Here is a 15902-nt window from a genome sequence, read left to right as displayed (position 1 = left end):
TCATATTTTCATACTTTTCTAATTAATCATTATAAAAAAATATTTGGTTTTCCATATTTTGCCTACGTATTAACATTAACAATATATTCAGCTAGTTTTAACATGCTTCATATTCTTATATTTTTTAATAAAAAACATAAGAATATTTTTTTCAAAATTCAACAGTTCAAAACTCAAAACTTCTTTACTGCCCCTTACCATTTTTTACTGCCGGACCCCTCAAATATAATTTGAAAAACCGAAAAAGATACGTTTTATTCTATAGAGTTTAAAAATTTTAAACGTGCGATCGCTAGAACGCACGACGATATTTCAGTGGTGGCTCAAGCAATCCCATGGTAACTTTTACCGAACGTTCCAACCGCCGTGTAATGTGAAAGTTACCATGGGATTGCTTGAGCCACCACTGGAATGTCGTCGTGCATTCTAACGACCGTACGTTCAAATTCTTATATAGTATGTGAAAAGGAGCTTAGAAGAACGAAAACAAAACTTATAAAATTTTATGGTTTTCAAGTAATTGTCAAAATTTAACTAAACCAGGAATAAAAATATAGAAACTGGCAAATGAATGTTTTTTTTTATTTATTTTAATTTATGTGTCTCGGAAGCAATGGCCATTGACACAAACAATATTGGTTATACAATAATTAATTACAATAAGGACTTAAAACTAAATATTATAACAGTTAATTTCTAAATCTTAAATAACATTAGGTAAAAATTATGAAGAAACAAAAATTGGATATACAATCATTGGATAGACGTACAACTAATTATAAAATTGCTTCGGTCTTCTTGGGATATTTCAGACGTTGTTTAGTCATAGTAGCAGTTGCATACGAACTAGTAAGATTACTGGAAGAATTGGATCCAGACATGGTATTGCTAACAGTGGGGGAACATTGATTTAAATTGTTACTCATGTAGTCAAAAGTAACTTGAATTTGTTTATATTAACGCTTTGGATGTCTGGAAATAAGTGATAACCTTGGATACATCACTGCAATACTGGTTGCCTAACCGTTGGCGTCCGTTGGGACAGGATAGCAACAGTGAAAAACTATTGACAGTTTGACACTGTATGTGTTTAAGTTGGAAGATTATTAAGTAAAACATCTCTTACTGACCAAAGTTACAGCTTGTTCTTGATGATTAACACGTAACACAATTGTTATTAGTCACTATTTGAGCGAAAACTAATTTTACCACCAATTTCGGCACCAATTTACAGATCGATACATACACGTTCTGACGTTAGTTTGACAGTCCGAAAGGGTTTTTAAATGCCTTTCAAATGAGCATTTGTAAAATCCGTTTATAGTATTTTCGAAGATAAAGCTATTTGAAATTAGCCAGTTTTTCGAAAATCTCTTTAAAGTCCTAAATCCTAAACTGATAGGTAGTACTTTTTCCTGACAATCTCAAATTGCCTAAAAATTCAGGTGATGTAGTTCTATATGTATACAAAAATCTTTACTTATTGTATTTCTTGACCCCAGGCCTTTGACAATTATTTTTGATGGCCTAAAAATGGAGCTTGTTGCTTCATAAGTTAGCCAACTACGTTATGTTTAATGATATCTTGCATTTGTTTGAGTATTCTGCAGAATTATAACGCAACGAATTATTAAAATAGATAACAAAACCTAAATTATAAGCGTTTAAGTAAGCCTTTAGGTGATCGAGAATCAAAACTATGTCAGTTTTATTTAATTTTAACTTAAATCTGACGTATTTTATTCATGAATTCGTTATTTAACCCTCCGGTGGCGACCTTATTATGGCGATCAGTTACGCCTAGTTTATCGCTTTATGTATATTATATTGCCCGCGGTACTAGGATCGTACTGGCATTAGTTGACAAAGGATAAAAAAATGCAAAAAAAAATGTATAAACATTCTCAATTTCTTTGCAACACGAAAATGCAGCAGCTGTGTAATACTATGGTAAAATCTGAGAGTACAGGAAGAGTCTATACCGGTTTCGGGGGTTGTTTCCCCCTCATCAGTAGTCCCATATCCTCTTCTCTCAGATTCTTCCACGTACCACACTTTGGGCCCTTTCGAATTGCAAAGAAAGAAATGTTACGGATGAACTAGGGCCATCTACCGAAAAACAAAGTAAGTTATTAATCGAAGTAGCACAGAAAACGACAATAAATATCGTCTCCGTACCACCAGATTGACAACAGGTGGAATACTTTCTTTGGTTACACCTCCTGAGATTTTCAAAATTTATAAATCATACAGGATGCCGAGGAAATTAAGATGAGAGAATTTTAAATAATTCACAACTCATCTGCTCAGCGTGGTAAGATCTCCAACAAGAAAGATTCCTTAATACTCAAACAAAAGAGTAAATGAATTAAAAATGTATAAACGTTCTCAATTTCTTTGCAACACGAAAATGCAGCAGCTGCATAATACTATGGTCAAATCTGAGAGTGCAGGAAGAGTCTATACCGGTTTCGGGGGTTATTGTTCCGGTTTCGGGGGTTGTTTCCCCCTCATCAGTAGTCCCATATCCTCTTCTCTCAGATTCTTCCACGTACCACACTGGGATATTGGACTACTGATGAGGGGGGAAACAACCCCCGAAACCGGTATAGACTCTTCCTGCACTCTCAGATTTGACCATAGTATTATGCAGCTGTTGCATTTTCGTGTTGCAAAGAAATTGAGAACGTTTATACATTTTTAATTCATTTACTTTTTTGTTTGAGTATTAAGGAATCTTTCTTGTTGGAGATCTTACCACGCTGAGCAGATGAGTTGTGAATTATTTAAAATTCTCTCATCTTAATTTCCTCGGCACCCTGTATGATTTATAATTTTTGAAAATGTCGGGAAGTTGTAACCAAAGAAAATATTCCACCTGTTGTCAATCTGGTGGTATGGGAACGATATTTATTGTCGTGTTCTGTGCTACTTCGATTAATAACTTACTTTGTTTTTCGGTAGATGGCCCTAGTTCATCCGTAACATTTCTTTCTTTGCAATTCGGAAGGGCCCAAAGTGTGGTACGTGGAAGAATCTGAGAGAAGAGGATATGGGACTACTGATGAGGGGGAAACAACCCCCGAAACCGGTATAGACTCCTCCTGTATTCTCAGATTTTGCCATAGTATTATGCAGCTGCTGCATTTTCGTGTTGCAAAGAAATTGAGAATGTTTATACATTTTTTTTTGCATTTTTTTATCCTTTGTCAACTAATGCCAGTACGATCCTAGTACTGCGGGCAATATAATATACATAAAGCGATAAACTAGGCGTAACTGGTCGCCATAATAAGGTCGCCACCGGAGGGTTAAATAACGAATTCATGAATAAAATACGTCAGATTTAAGTTAAAATTAAATAAAACTGACATAGTTTTGATTCTCGATCACCTAAAGGCTTACTTAAACGCTTATAATTTAGGTTTTGTTATCTATTTTAATAATTCGTTGAGTTATAATTCTGCAGAATAATCAAACAAATGCAAGATATCATTAAACATAACGTAGTTGGCTAACTTATAAAGCAACAAGCTCCATTTTTAGGCCGTCAAAAATAATTGTCAAAGGCCTGGGGTCAAGAAATACAATAAGTAAAGATTGTTGTATACATATAGAACTATATCACCTGAATTTTTAGGCAATTTGAGATTGTCAGGAAAAAGTACTACCTATCAGTTTAGGATTTAGGACTTTAAAGAGATTTTCGAAAAACTGGCTAATTTCAAATAGCTTTATCTTCGAAAATACTATAAACGGATTTTACAAATGCTCATTTGAAAGGCATTTAAAAACCCTTTCGGACTGTCAAACTAACGTCAGAACGTGTATGTATCGATCTGTAAATTGGTGCCGAAATTGGTGGTAAAATTAGTTTTCGCTCAAATAGTGACTAATAACAATTGTGTTACGTGTTAATCATCAAGAACAAGCTGTAACTTCGGTCAGTAAGAGATGTTTTACTTAATAATCTTCCAACTTAAACACATACAGTGTCAAACTGTCAATAGTTGTTCACTGTTGCTATCCTGTCCCAACGGACGCCAACGGTTAGGCAACCAGTATTGCAGTGATGTATCCAAGGTTATCACTTATTTCCAGTCATCCAAAGCGTTAATATAAACAAATTCAAGTTACTTTTGACTACATGAGTAACAATTTAAATCAATGTTCCCCCACTGTTAGCAATACCATGTCTGGATCCAATTCTTCCAGTAATCTTACTAGTTCATATGCAACTGCTACTATGACTAAACAACGTCTGCAATATCCCAAGAAGACCGAAGCAATTTTATAATTAGTTATACGTCTATCCAATGATTGTATATCCAATTTTTGTTTCTTCATAATTTTTACCTAATGTTATTTAAGATTTAGAAAATAACTGTTATAATATTTAGTTTTAAGTCCTTATTGTAATTAATTATTGTATAACCAATATTGTTTGTGTCAATGGCCATTGCTTCCGAGACACATAAATTTAAATAAATAAAAAAAACATTCAGTTGCCAGTTTCTATATTTTTATTCCTGGTTTAGTTAAATTTTGACAATTACTTGAAAACCATAAAATTTTATAAGTTTTGTTTTCGTTGTCAATCTGGTGGTACGGAGACGATATTTATTGTCGTTTTCTGTGCTACTTCGATTAATAACTTACTTTGTTTTTCGGTAGATGGCCCTAGTTCATCCGTAACATTTCTTTCTTTGCAATTCGGAAGGGCCCAAAGTGTGGTACGTGGAAGAATCTGAGAGAAGAGGATATGGGACTACTGATGAGGGGGAAACAACCCCCGAAACCGGTATATACTCTTCCTGCACTCTCAGATTTGACCATAGCATTATGCAGCTGCTGCATTTTCGTGTTGCAAATTTTCGTGTTGCAAAGAAATTGAGAATGTTTATACATTTTTAATTCATTTACTCTTTTGTTTGAGTATTAAGGAATCTTTCTTGGAGATCTTACCACGTTGAGCAGATAAGTTGTGAATTATTTAAAATTTTCTCATCTTAATTTCCTAGGCATCCTGTTTGATTTATAAATTTTGAAAATCTCGGGAGGTTGTAACCAAAGAAAGTATTCCACCTGTTGTCAATCTGGTGGTATGGGAACGATATTTATTATCGTTTTCTGTGCTACTTCGATTGATAACTTACTTTGTTAAAAAAATGTAATTTACTAGTTTCTATATTTTTTTTGCTCGTTTAGTTCAATTTTGATAAGTAGTTGAAAATTGTAAAATTATAAGTTTTCTTTTCGTTCTTCTTAACCTATAAAATAAAACGTATCCTCCGCGGTTTTGAAAATTATTTCATCAAAAAGTTGTCATTATAACAAGGAAAATAAGGTCTTCTACGCTAAAATCATTCCACTGGGCTCAATGATATACCTCTTTAAGTGTAGGGTAAAAAAGGCTATTTTTTTTTATCTTTCGAGGGGCATATTTTAGACCTGGTATCACCTAGAGCAGTGGTTCCCAACCTTTTATGTCTGGCGACCCACCTTATGATGTTTTTTCATATTCGCGACCCATCCCTCACCCATGATGATATACATGTACATGATGATGTATATGTACGTTATTCAGCTACTGTAAGAGCCACATCGCGACCCACCTGAAATCTGCCCGCGACCCACTAGTGGGTCGCGACCCACCGGTTGGGAAACGCTGACCTAGAGGGATAAAAAATAGCTATAGGCTGCTTCTTTAAGGTATAATTTGGAAAACTAATGTGTTAAATTTGGATAAAATTAACTTTACATTTTTGTTTCAGCCACACCCTCCTACGTCTGCTGCTTCGTATGTGGAGACATGTGCGTGAGCGGAAACTACGGAGTGTGGGCCTGTCAAGCGTGCAAAGCCTTGTTCAAGAGGTCTCTCAAACAAAACGATCACTACAGATGCATAAATATCACAACGTGTATTATAAACGTAGAAACCAGGAACGACTGCCAATACTGCAGAAACAAAAAGTGCCTGGAAGTCAGGATAAGTCGGGACAGTAAGTTACTTTTAAAAATAATTATATATGTATTATACCCCCCCCCCTTCAAAAGTGGTCAAGGAGTAAAAATATTGCTCATATAACAAAGAAAAATGTGAACATTCTAAAAGAGGCCATGAACTGACTATGCCATCAGTCATCACTAGTATATATACTGAAACATCATTGGTTTTCAGTCAAATAGTCTAATAATTAATTTAAGAAAAATATTTTGAGATATTGGAAAGCAAATTTTTATAATTTCTGCCAGAAACCATGACATTTGTGCAAATAATTAGGTCAATTATAATAATCAACTAAAACAAGAAACATGTAAGACATGCCGATGATACCGTGGTATTAGCGGAAAGAGAAGACCAACTAAAATTGTTGATCAACATATTCCAATAAAGTCACAGGCTGGGCTGGACATTAACCGTTCCAAAACTAAAATCATGGTTTTCCACAAGAACCCCCATGAACAAATTATATCCAACATACAAATAAATGGTATCACCCTTCAGAGTTTCCAAAGCTTCATATGCCTGGGCAGAGAGCTAACTAGTCAGCTAGACCACTCCAAAAAAATTAGAACACGCATTGAAATAGCAAGGTCTGGTTTTATGAACATTTGTAAAATGCTCTGTAACCCCAAGCTATCAGTCACAATAAGATTGAGAACACTAAAGCATTATGTGTGGTCTCCGTTACTATATCGATGGCCTAGAAGTAATAACACGTAAGTGCATCTGTCAAAATGTGTGATTTTTAGCAAAAAACTTCGTGTCGATTGCCTAAAAGCAATACCATGTAAGTACCAAAAAATTCAAATATCACGCTTTTGGCGCCGCAATACTGATATAAACCTTTTCTATTGATCAGCAGATTGGTAAGCTTTATAATATAACCTTGAAAAATAAATTTTTACGTTATAAACGCCATTAACTACCATAGCAAAATAAACACATACGAGGTATTTATTGCAAGAAAAATATTTTGGGCGAGCTATTGCCACACGATCAAAAGTACGATATTCATTGCTTTGCACCTTTATACTTTTGGTGATTGGTAGAAAAGGTTTATATCAGTACTGCGGCACCAAAAGCGAGATTTTGGATTTTTGGTACTTACGAGGTATTGCTTCTAGGCCATCGATATGGCTGTGAGACGTGTACATTAAAACAGTATGACGTCAACAAACTGAATTCATTCGAAATGTGGATGTACCGCCGAATGCTAATAATAAGCTGAACCAGCAGAACTACAAATGAAGAAGTAGGTACTCGAAATAATAAACACACGTCGTCATCTGGTCAATACAATCAAAATTAGAAAGACGTCATATCTAGGACACATGATGCGCCATAGAGAATTTGAGCAGCTCCAGGTAATACTAGAAGGCGACATCGAAGTTAAAAGGGGTATATGAAGAAAGAAAAAAATCCTGGCTCCGAAACATCAGAGATTGGACCCACACAACAGGGAATGACTTAATTCATCAAGCCCAGAACAAAGAGAAATTTGCCATATTGATCGCCAACTTCAATAGAAAAAGCACTTAGGAGGAGGCGGAAAACAAGAAATTATCTACTGACCTGGATTGCGTTTGGCCATAAACACGAAGAATTGTAGTTGTAGGACGACCTTGAAATAGTCGAAGACGTTGATCTTAGCTTGCAAAGTGATTCTTCTGGTGCTGGTTTTCCATACTGGGCGACTTCTATGGATATGCTTGTTCCAGTTGGGCAGTTCAAGACTACCACTTCATCATCGCATCCGGCTTGTTGATATGTCCTCAATGTTCCAGAGAGTAAAGCTGGAAGTAAAAAGAAGAAGATATTAAAAACTGACCTTCGGATGATTTTGTGTACATTTATTTAATAGTTTTTTATATTAGTAGTGTAGGAAACAAAGGTTGAACCTTGCAAAATGGACACAAGTCCGGTTTTATTTTTTTTCTGGTATATCAAGGGGCCCTTATTATATGACTAACATTTTCTGAAAAAATTTCGCCCCGGAACCCCCCTTTTCACCCCTTTAAAGGGGGTAATTTGTGGTTTTGGCAGAACGTAGCCCTTCCTGTACCTTTTACAAAAAAATTCTTTTATAGAAATATGAAGAGGACTATATTCTCTACGATTTATTTCCCGACAGCATCTGTCTATCATCCACCGTTTAGCAAGGGTGGCGCCCCAAAGTTGACAAATTTTTAAAAAAGATGTTTTTAAAAAAAGTATATTTTTCCCTAACTGTAACGAAAATTAAGAAGAAATCCTGCGGCAATGATTCACAAATAATTGATTGATTTTTTGGTATAGGTTTCACTTAAGGGTAATTGCCCTTTTTTTAATTACAGGGTGTTAGTTACATGTTAAAAAATGCCTTTTTATACCATCTGAACCGTTTATGCTAGAGTAAAAAGACTTTCAGCGATTACCCATGTTCTGGTGCTATTTACAAATTTGTATAATGCAACACCATTTTTTCCCCGGAACCACCAAAAAAAAAAAGAATAATTAATAAATAAAGTGATTTTCTTGGAATCCTTCACACACAATGCCCTTTATTAATATGCTTCATATATCATCTTGTGCACGTTATTATTACCCACGCACGGACACCAAAAGCGATTTCCTAGTGCAACCCCTGTAGCCAAAAAAAAAAAAAAAAAAATAAATTGGGGGGTTGAAAATTTTTTTTTATTTTCTTTTTGATCCATATGAGCATATGCTTCATCAATAGGGCTTTTCAAAAATATATATGGTTATTGCAACATCCCTGCGGAAACCACCCCTATCCTTGAAAATATACTGCAGAAATTACCCCTATCCCTTGGCGAGCATGTTTTTACGATTTTCTCATTACCTATGCATTCTTTTTAAACAAAACTTATACAAGGTTAAAGACCACTATTTCCTCTAAAAATTAGGCCCATTCATTTTTTTCGTATAAGCAACCGGTACGGAACAGCGGCGCCGTAAACCTCATAATATGCTTTGGCGGGCTCCAGTTTTTGTTTTTTTTTTCGTCATCTGTTCGTTTTATTAATAAAGTACATATGTAAAATAAAACAACACACAGTGTAACCTACAATTATGACCTATGCACATTTTACAATCTTTGCGCCCCAAAGCCACAGTGGTGGCCCAAATTCAATTTTTGCGTATTTTCGCCACCTACACGCATTTTATTGCATTAATGCTATCTTTATAGCACAATATTTACCCTTAAGTGGTCGCTAAATAGTGGCGGATCCAGGAAGGGGTGAAGGGGGTGATCACCTCCCCCCCTCTCAAACCAAGTTATATTATATTCAAAGATTATAAAAATATTCATTTATTTTTATAGAAATTCAGCCAATTGGCACCCCCCTCTTAACGATGCTGGATGTGCCACTGTCGCTTAAGCATAAAAAGTACGCCATTCTTATAAAAATAATAATATAATATAAGTATTTCTACTAAATTTCTATCAAAATAAATGAATATTTTTATAATATTTGAATATAATATCACTTGGTTTGAGGGGGGGGCAGGTGATCACCCCCATCACCCCTCTCTGGATCCGCCACTGCTTAGCGACAACCTAATGGTAAATATTGTGCTATTAAGGTCGCATTAATGCAATAAAATGCGTGCAGGTGGCGAAAATATGCAAAAATTGATTTTGGGCCACCACTGTGGCTTTGGGGCGCAAAGATTGTAAAATGTGGATAGGTCATAATTTGTAGGTTACACTGTGTTGTTTTATTTTACATAAGTACTTTATCAATAAAACGAACAGATGACGAAAAAAAAAACAAAAACTGGAGCCCGACCAAGCATATATGAGGTTTACGGCGCCACTGTGCCGTAACGGTTGCGTATACGAAAAAAAAATGAATAGGACCTAATTTTTATAGCAAATAGTGGTCTTTAACCTTGAAGTTTTGTTTAAACAGAATGCATAGGTAATGAGAAAATCGTAAAAACATGCTCTCCAAGGGATAGGGGTAGTTTCTGCAGTATATTTTCAAGGTAGGGGTGGTTTCCACAGGGATGTTGCAATAACCATATATATTTTTGAAAAGCACTATTGATGAAGCATATGCCCATATGGATCAAAAAGCAAAAAACAAAAAAAAATTCAACCCCCATTTTATTTATTTTTTTTTGGCTACAGGGGTTGCACTAGGAAATCGCTTTTCATGACCATACATGGGTAATAATAACGTGCACAAAATGATATATGAAGAATATTAATAAAGGGCATTGTGTGTGAAGGATTCCAAGAAAATCACTTTATTTATTAATTCTTCTTTTTTTTGGGGTGGTTCCGGGGAAAAAATGGTGGTGCATTATGCAAATTTGTAAATAGCACCAGTACATGGGTAATCACTGAAAGTCTTTTTACTCTAGCATAAAAGGTTCAGATGGTATAAAAAGGGGTTTTTTTAAAATGTAACACCCTGTAATTAAAAAAAGCGCAATTACCCTTAAGTGAAACCTATACCAAAAAATCAATCAATTATTTGTAAAGCATTGCCGCAGGATTTCTTCTTAATTTCCATTACAGTTAGTGAAAAATATATATTTTTTAAAAACATCTTTTTTAAAAACTTGTCAACTTTGGGGCACCACCCTTGCTAAACGGTGGATGATAAACAGATGCTGTCGGGAAATAAATCGTAGAGAATATAGTCCTCTTCATATTTCTATAAAATAATTTTTTTGTAAAAGGTACAGGAAGGGCTACGTTCCTCAAAAACCACAAATTACCCCCTTTAAAGGGGTGAAAAGGGGGGTTCCGGGGCGAAATTTTTTCAGAAAAAGTTAGTCTTATAATAAGCACCCCTTGATATACCAGAAAAAAAAAATAAAACCGGACTTGTGTCCATTTTGCAAGGTTCAACCTTTGTTTCCTACACTATAGGTACAATAAGAGATAGGAGTAAGTATATGCAAAGTGCATTTTTTGCATATCTGGCATATTGCATATATTTGATCTAATCTGAAGATTTTTATTTTTAAATTATGTTTTTCTCATATACATCATACTAATGACATTATTGATCTGGTCGTGATGACGTAATCGATAATTCGTTTTAATAAGAATAGGGGTCGTGTGCTAGCTCGTCTACAAGGTTCTTTAATTCTCTGTTCAATAATAAAACAGTAACATAATTTATCTATTTTAATATACTTAAATATAAACCACAGGGACTGCAAGCTTAGTTTTAAGCTGATCCCTACATTATAGAATTCGAAATTAAATAAAGTTCTGGAATAAAACACATATTTGTGAGAAATAGTATATTGTGCAACAAGTGCAGAAAGGTACTAATCTCTCACGAGTTTGAAAAGTTGCGGTACGAGCGCAAGCGAGTGCCGCAATTCAAACGAGTGAGAAATTACCTTTCTGCACGTGTTACACACTATACTTTTTCTACAACCACAATTTTTGCTAAAAATAAAAATCACAATGCCCAAACGAAGATTTATTATAATAATAAATTATAAATTTTAAACTGTATTTCAATAATACTAATCAATTTAAATTCGTTATACATAAACAAATTACACAGAAATCAGTTAAAAATTTAGTGCATTGTCTTAATTTGTTTGAATTTAAACGATTTTAAATAATTACTAAAAAATAATGTCACATTTGACGTTATATTTATGCAGTCACGGATTTCCACCAAACCTACTTCATTCGACATATCTTGCTGAGGTTTTTAAATCCTTATTGGTTAATTGATAATTATAAAATGTTTATTAAAAATAAAATTGTAATATAAAACCGTCGTAACATCCATAATTTAATTTCTATTCGATAATTAGGTATAATAATTGTTTTATAGGTTATATTATATATTTGTCTAAACTTTAACCACAGATGTAAACAGAATATATAATATTACTCAGAATGAGATAGTCTTTTGTAAAATGCCAAATGTAAAGTTCAAAAATAATGTAGTAGCGAATTTTCCAGATTTCTCGGACATGAGTTAAATCGGTTCTTTTTTAAAAAGCAATATCAAATCTAATATCTTAAATAAAACGGTTTCATCTAAACATGGTATAATTATATTTATGACTTTATTGTGAAATGTAATGGTGCTGTGATATTTTCTCACAGTATAAGATTTATGATATTAGTGTGCAGAAAAGTGACGTTTCTGTGCCGGAAAGTTCTTTTCTGTAGAGAAACGTCACTTTTCTGCACACTAATGTCATAAATCTTATACTGTGAGAAAATATCAACTTTGTTAACATAAAACTGTGCAGAAAAGTGCACTTTGAATAGTGGTTGTAGAAATAAATATTTTTGAAGTTACACTTCTTTACTCGCGATATGAGGGTGAATTTTTATATGTTAAAACCTACGATCCGGGCGCATGCGCATTATAACTTTGTTCTGATTGGATGTTCAAATGACATGTCAAAAATTATCCAATATGCCAGCTGTAGCACAGCTGTGGTGTGGACGGTTGACGGTTTGGTTATGTATGGTTGTTGCGTTTTAAAATTTGTGGGAAGAGATACAACAAACAAAGGTTAGTTAATAGTTATACTGCCTTTTTGAAGTTATAATTCTTTAGGCGCGATTTCATTGAGGGTGAAATATTAGTAATCTGCGCGCACAGGCAGTATGGAGTTCGTTACTAAATGTTTTAATTTATGTATTTATCAGTCTCGAAAAGGTGTGGAAAGAATATATTAGTGTTTTTAAATATATTTTTCTATAAAGGTGTTAAAACTGCAATTTATAGCACTCCATAGGAGCGTTAAAAATGCTACTTGAAATCACCGGTGATTTAAAAATTTTAAGGCACTGCAGTTAAAAGTGAATTGTCAAATTGTGAAACGTCAAAATATTTATATTTCATTTAGTATATTAATAGATATTAATAATACCTATTTACGAATGTTTCTTCTAAAATTTAGGAATATATTAATTTTATAATACATTTAAATATGTAGTAATTTTCTTTACAATTTTTACTTACCAATTTGTTTTGTTTATACCTAATATCGCCGTTGTCTAGCAAGTGTCTGCGTATATTATCGGTATGTGTATTTAGCTACGGACCTGTTAGTACTTGGTTCGATTCCCATATAAGGAAATTTTTTTTGTTTATTATTAATGGTTATTGACATCTTAGACTATTATTATATGGACTTATAAATTATTAAAAATAATTAAAAAAAATTAAAATAATTAATCGGGATGTTGCCCAACCATTTACCGGGTTGCAAATTTATAATAATTGCCTATTTCAAAATGCACTTTTGAAATGAATTTTTCTTATGCACAAATGCAATTTCAAGATTTCTTATTCATTAAAATAGTTTACAAAATTTCCTGACATTCTCACGAATCCAACGCACCAAACTGCATTAAAATCCGTCTTACTGCGCCAAAAATCGAGAGTAAGGCCTTTTTTTTGTGCTTCAATGCCTCGACTAATTCGGCCAGAGATCGAGAGGTCGTGCGTTCGAATCCAGTGCAATCCTATACTTTTTTTATTTTTTTGAAAGCGGTAAGTACAAAATTAGTTTGGTGTTTAAAAAAAAATTAAAACAAAGTGTCTAAAGTATATTTATTTTTAAGAAATCATATAATAGAAGTATAACTTCTTACGTGCGTACAAAGTACACACACATTCTTTTTTCACTTCAACGCTATTACCAGTATCACCGATATCGTTTTTTATTTTTATTATTTTTTAACATTTTGACTAACCGTATTAAGGTGCTTCCACCACTTTGTTTAATATAATTGGAATCGTTTATTTCCTGAAGATAAATGTATTTGACTTAAAAATCAGTAGAGCGTTGGATACAAAACCTTTCTCTCTACCTAACATGAACAATAATTAATCTTTTCGCTCCTGAAATGGGTGTTTCTAGTCTTTCATTAAAATTGTAATTCCAAGTAGCACAAAGATATGCAAGCGTTCATATGTTAATATAAATTTCATCCATATAATATATAATATACTTATATACAGGGTCATGAGCAGACGAAAACGAAACAGAGGCATTTTCCGAAACTGTGAAATTTTTGAAAAAATCAATCAACAATTTTTTATTAAAGGGGGATATATTTTTGGTACTATCGATTATTTAACTTTGACCCTTAAGAAAAGATAACGACCACCCCAACACCCTGTACTGGCACAGGTGCCAAAGAGATATCGTTTTAAGTTCCTGCAATTTTCGACACATTAGTCTTTCGATTTTTAAATTTGGTCCAATTCTTTAATATTTTAGGTATTTATTTAAAAATAAATACATTTTTCTACAACCGTGTTAAAAATGCAATTTTTAGCACTCCATACGAGCGTTAAAAATGCTACTTTAAGGCACTAGTGCTTTAAAATTTTTAAGGCACTGCAGTTCCTATTGACCGTATAGGCAATTTTGATGTAATGTCAAAAAAAATATAAAAATGGAATGTCAGTCAAGTTCAAGTAAAAGTTTTTGTAGATATTGTCCTCTAATTACGTTTGTAGAAAAAATATTGTATGATATGCATGTTAAAAATTACATTTTTAAGGCACTCATGTGAATTGCAGAACTCGCTTTCGCTCATTCTGCAAACTTTCTCATGCGTGCCTTAAACGTGTACTTTTAACACTTATACCATAAATAACTATTAAAATTCTAAATTGGATGTGTCTGGTTGACTAGTTAATTAATTCGCCAATGGGTTATATTTTAATTTCTTTCTTTACATATTTTGTGCTTTTTGTCACATTTGTCACATTAAGTAAATGATATGATACGAACACATAAAGAAAATAAAATTAGAGGATACTCTTTTGAATATCAGTCCTATTAATTTGTAGTCTTTGAAAATTTATTACAATCTGCTTGCATATTTTTAAATTCCTCTCTGTAAATTGGCATGGTCATAAAAATTGGTCGTAATAATTGTTCAAGTTCAGATAATCAATTGTCATTAATTATTTAGAAAGCCCAAAAAGCTTTTAATTTAACAAATTGAAAAAAGTCTCAAATGCAGAATTCACCACTATACAGTGTTGCCAATCGCATTTCTCTAGATTATCCGATGATCGCTCGAGAAATATCCGATTTGTCACGAAAAGGTACGCTAGGTCAAAAATTATTCTGTTATAAAATCAATGTTGCCAATGTTATTCTCTTAGTCCCCTTAACAACCATCAAATAACAAAATCCGTTGTTCGTACGCCAATCAGTTGATTGTAATCAATTATCATTATGATAATTAACATAATTGATTGATTAATTATTAATTATCAATTAACGGAACAATTATTAACATAATTGATTAATTAATCAATTAATCTCATAATTGTAATCAATTATGTTTTCAGCAACCCAATCAAAGTTGACATTGACAGTAAGTAAATATTTGATAATGATCAGTTGATTCCATTTCTGATTAGCGTTCGAACAACTGGCACTTTAATCTACTGGATTCTCTATTTCACAGTTTAAAAATTTTCGTTTATAGATGAAAATCTCGTATCCTAGCTGATTATTACCTAATTCATGTACGTAAATACTATTTACTTACTATTATTATATTATCCGTATTTTGTATTATCGTAAGTGTTAAATTCTAAATAAATAAATAAATCTAAATATTTCATTTTTTGGATGGTTATATTAATTTATTATAATTATTTAAGTAAAAAAAAACACTTCTAAATATTAATTTATTAAAACGTAATAACTACCTAAAACTAGGTACTGGAAAAATAAATAATAAATAAATCAATACAAAATAAACTACAGCTACATTAATAGCATAGGCGCAAAATTTCTGGTCAATGCTTTTAAAATGCATTATTTTTTTAGAGTCCTGAGAAAGCTAATAAGTTTTATTTAAAAATTTAAACGCAGAATGAAAGATTACATCATTACCGAGGGCCGAAAGACCCTG

The 15902-nt window shown here is 33.0% G+C and overlaps 1 protein-coding gene across 1 annotated transcript in view; it reads right to left on the bottom strand.

Moving 5' to 3' along the window:
• Positions 1-15902, bottom strand: part of LOC126891654 (protein eva-1 homolog C) — an 81242-nt gene that overhangs the window by 44700 nt on the left and 20640 nt on the right. Inside the window, exon 2 of the mRNA XM_050660880.1 lies at positions 7580-7800. Coding sequence (XP_050516837.1) covers positions 7580-7800 — 221 coding nt within the window. The remainder of the gene's footprint in view (positions 1-7579; positions 7801-15902) is intronic.

This window comes from Diabrotica virgifera, chromosome 9 (genome assembly GCF_917563875.1).
Source record: "Diabrotica virgifera virgifera chromosome 9, PGI_DIABVI_V3a".
Taxonomy (NCBI): Eukaryota; Metazoa; Arthropoda; class Insecta; order Coleoptera; family Chrysomelidae; genus Diabrotica; species Diabrotica virgifera.
Note: the sequence above shows the minus strand (reverse complement) of the source record. Positions and strands in the feature narration are given on the sequence as shown.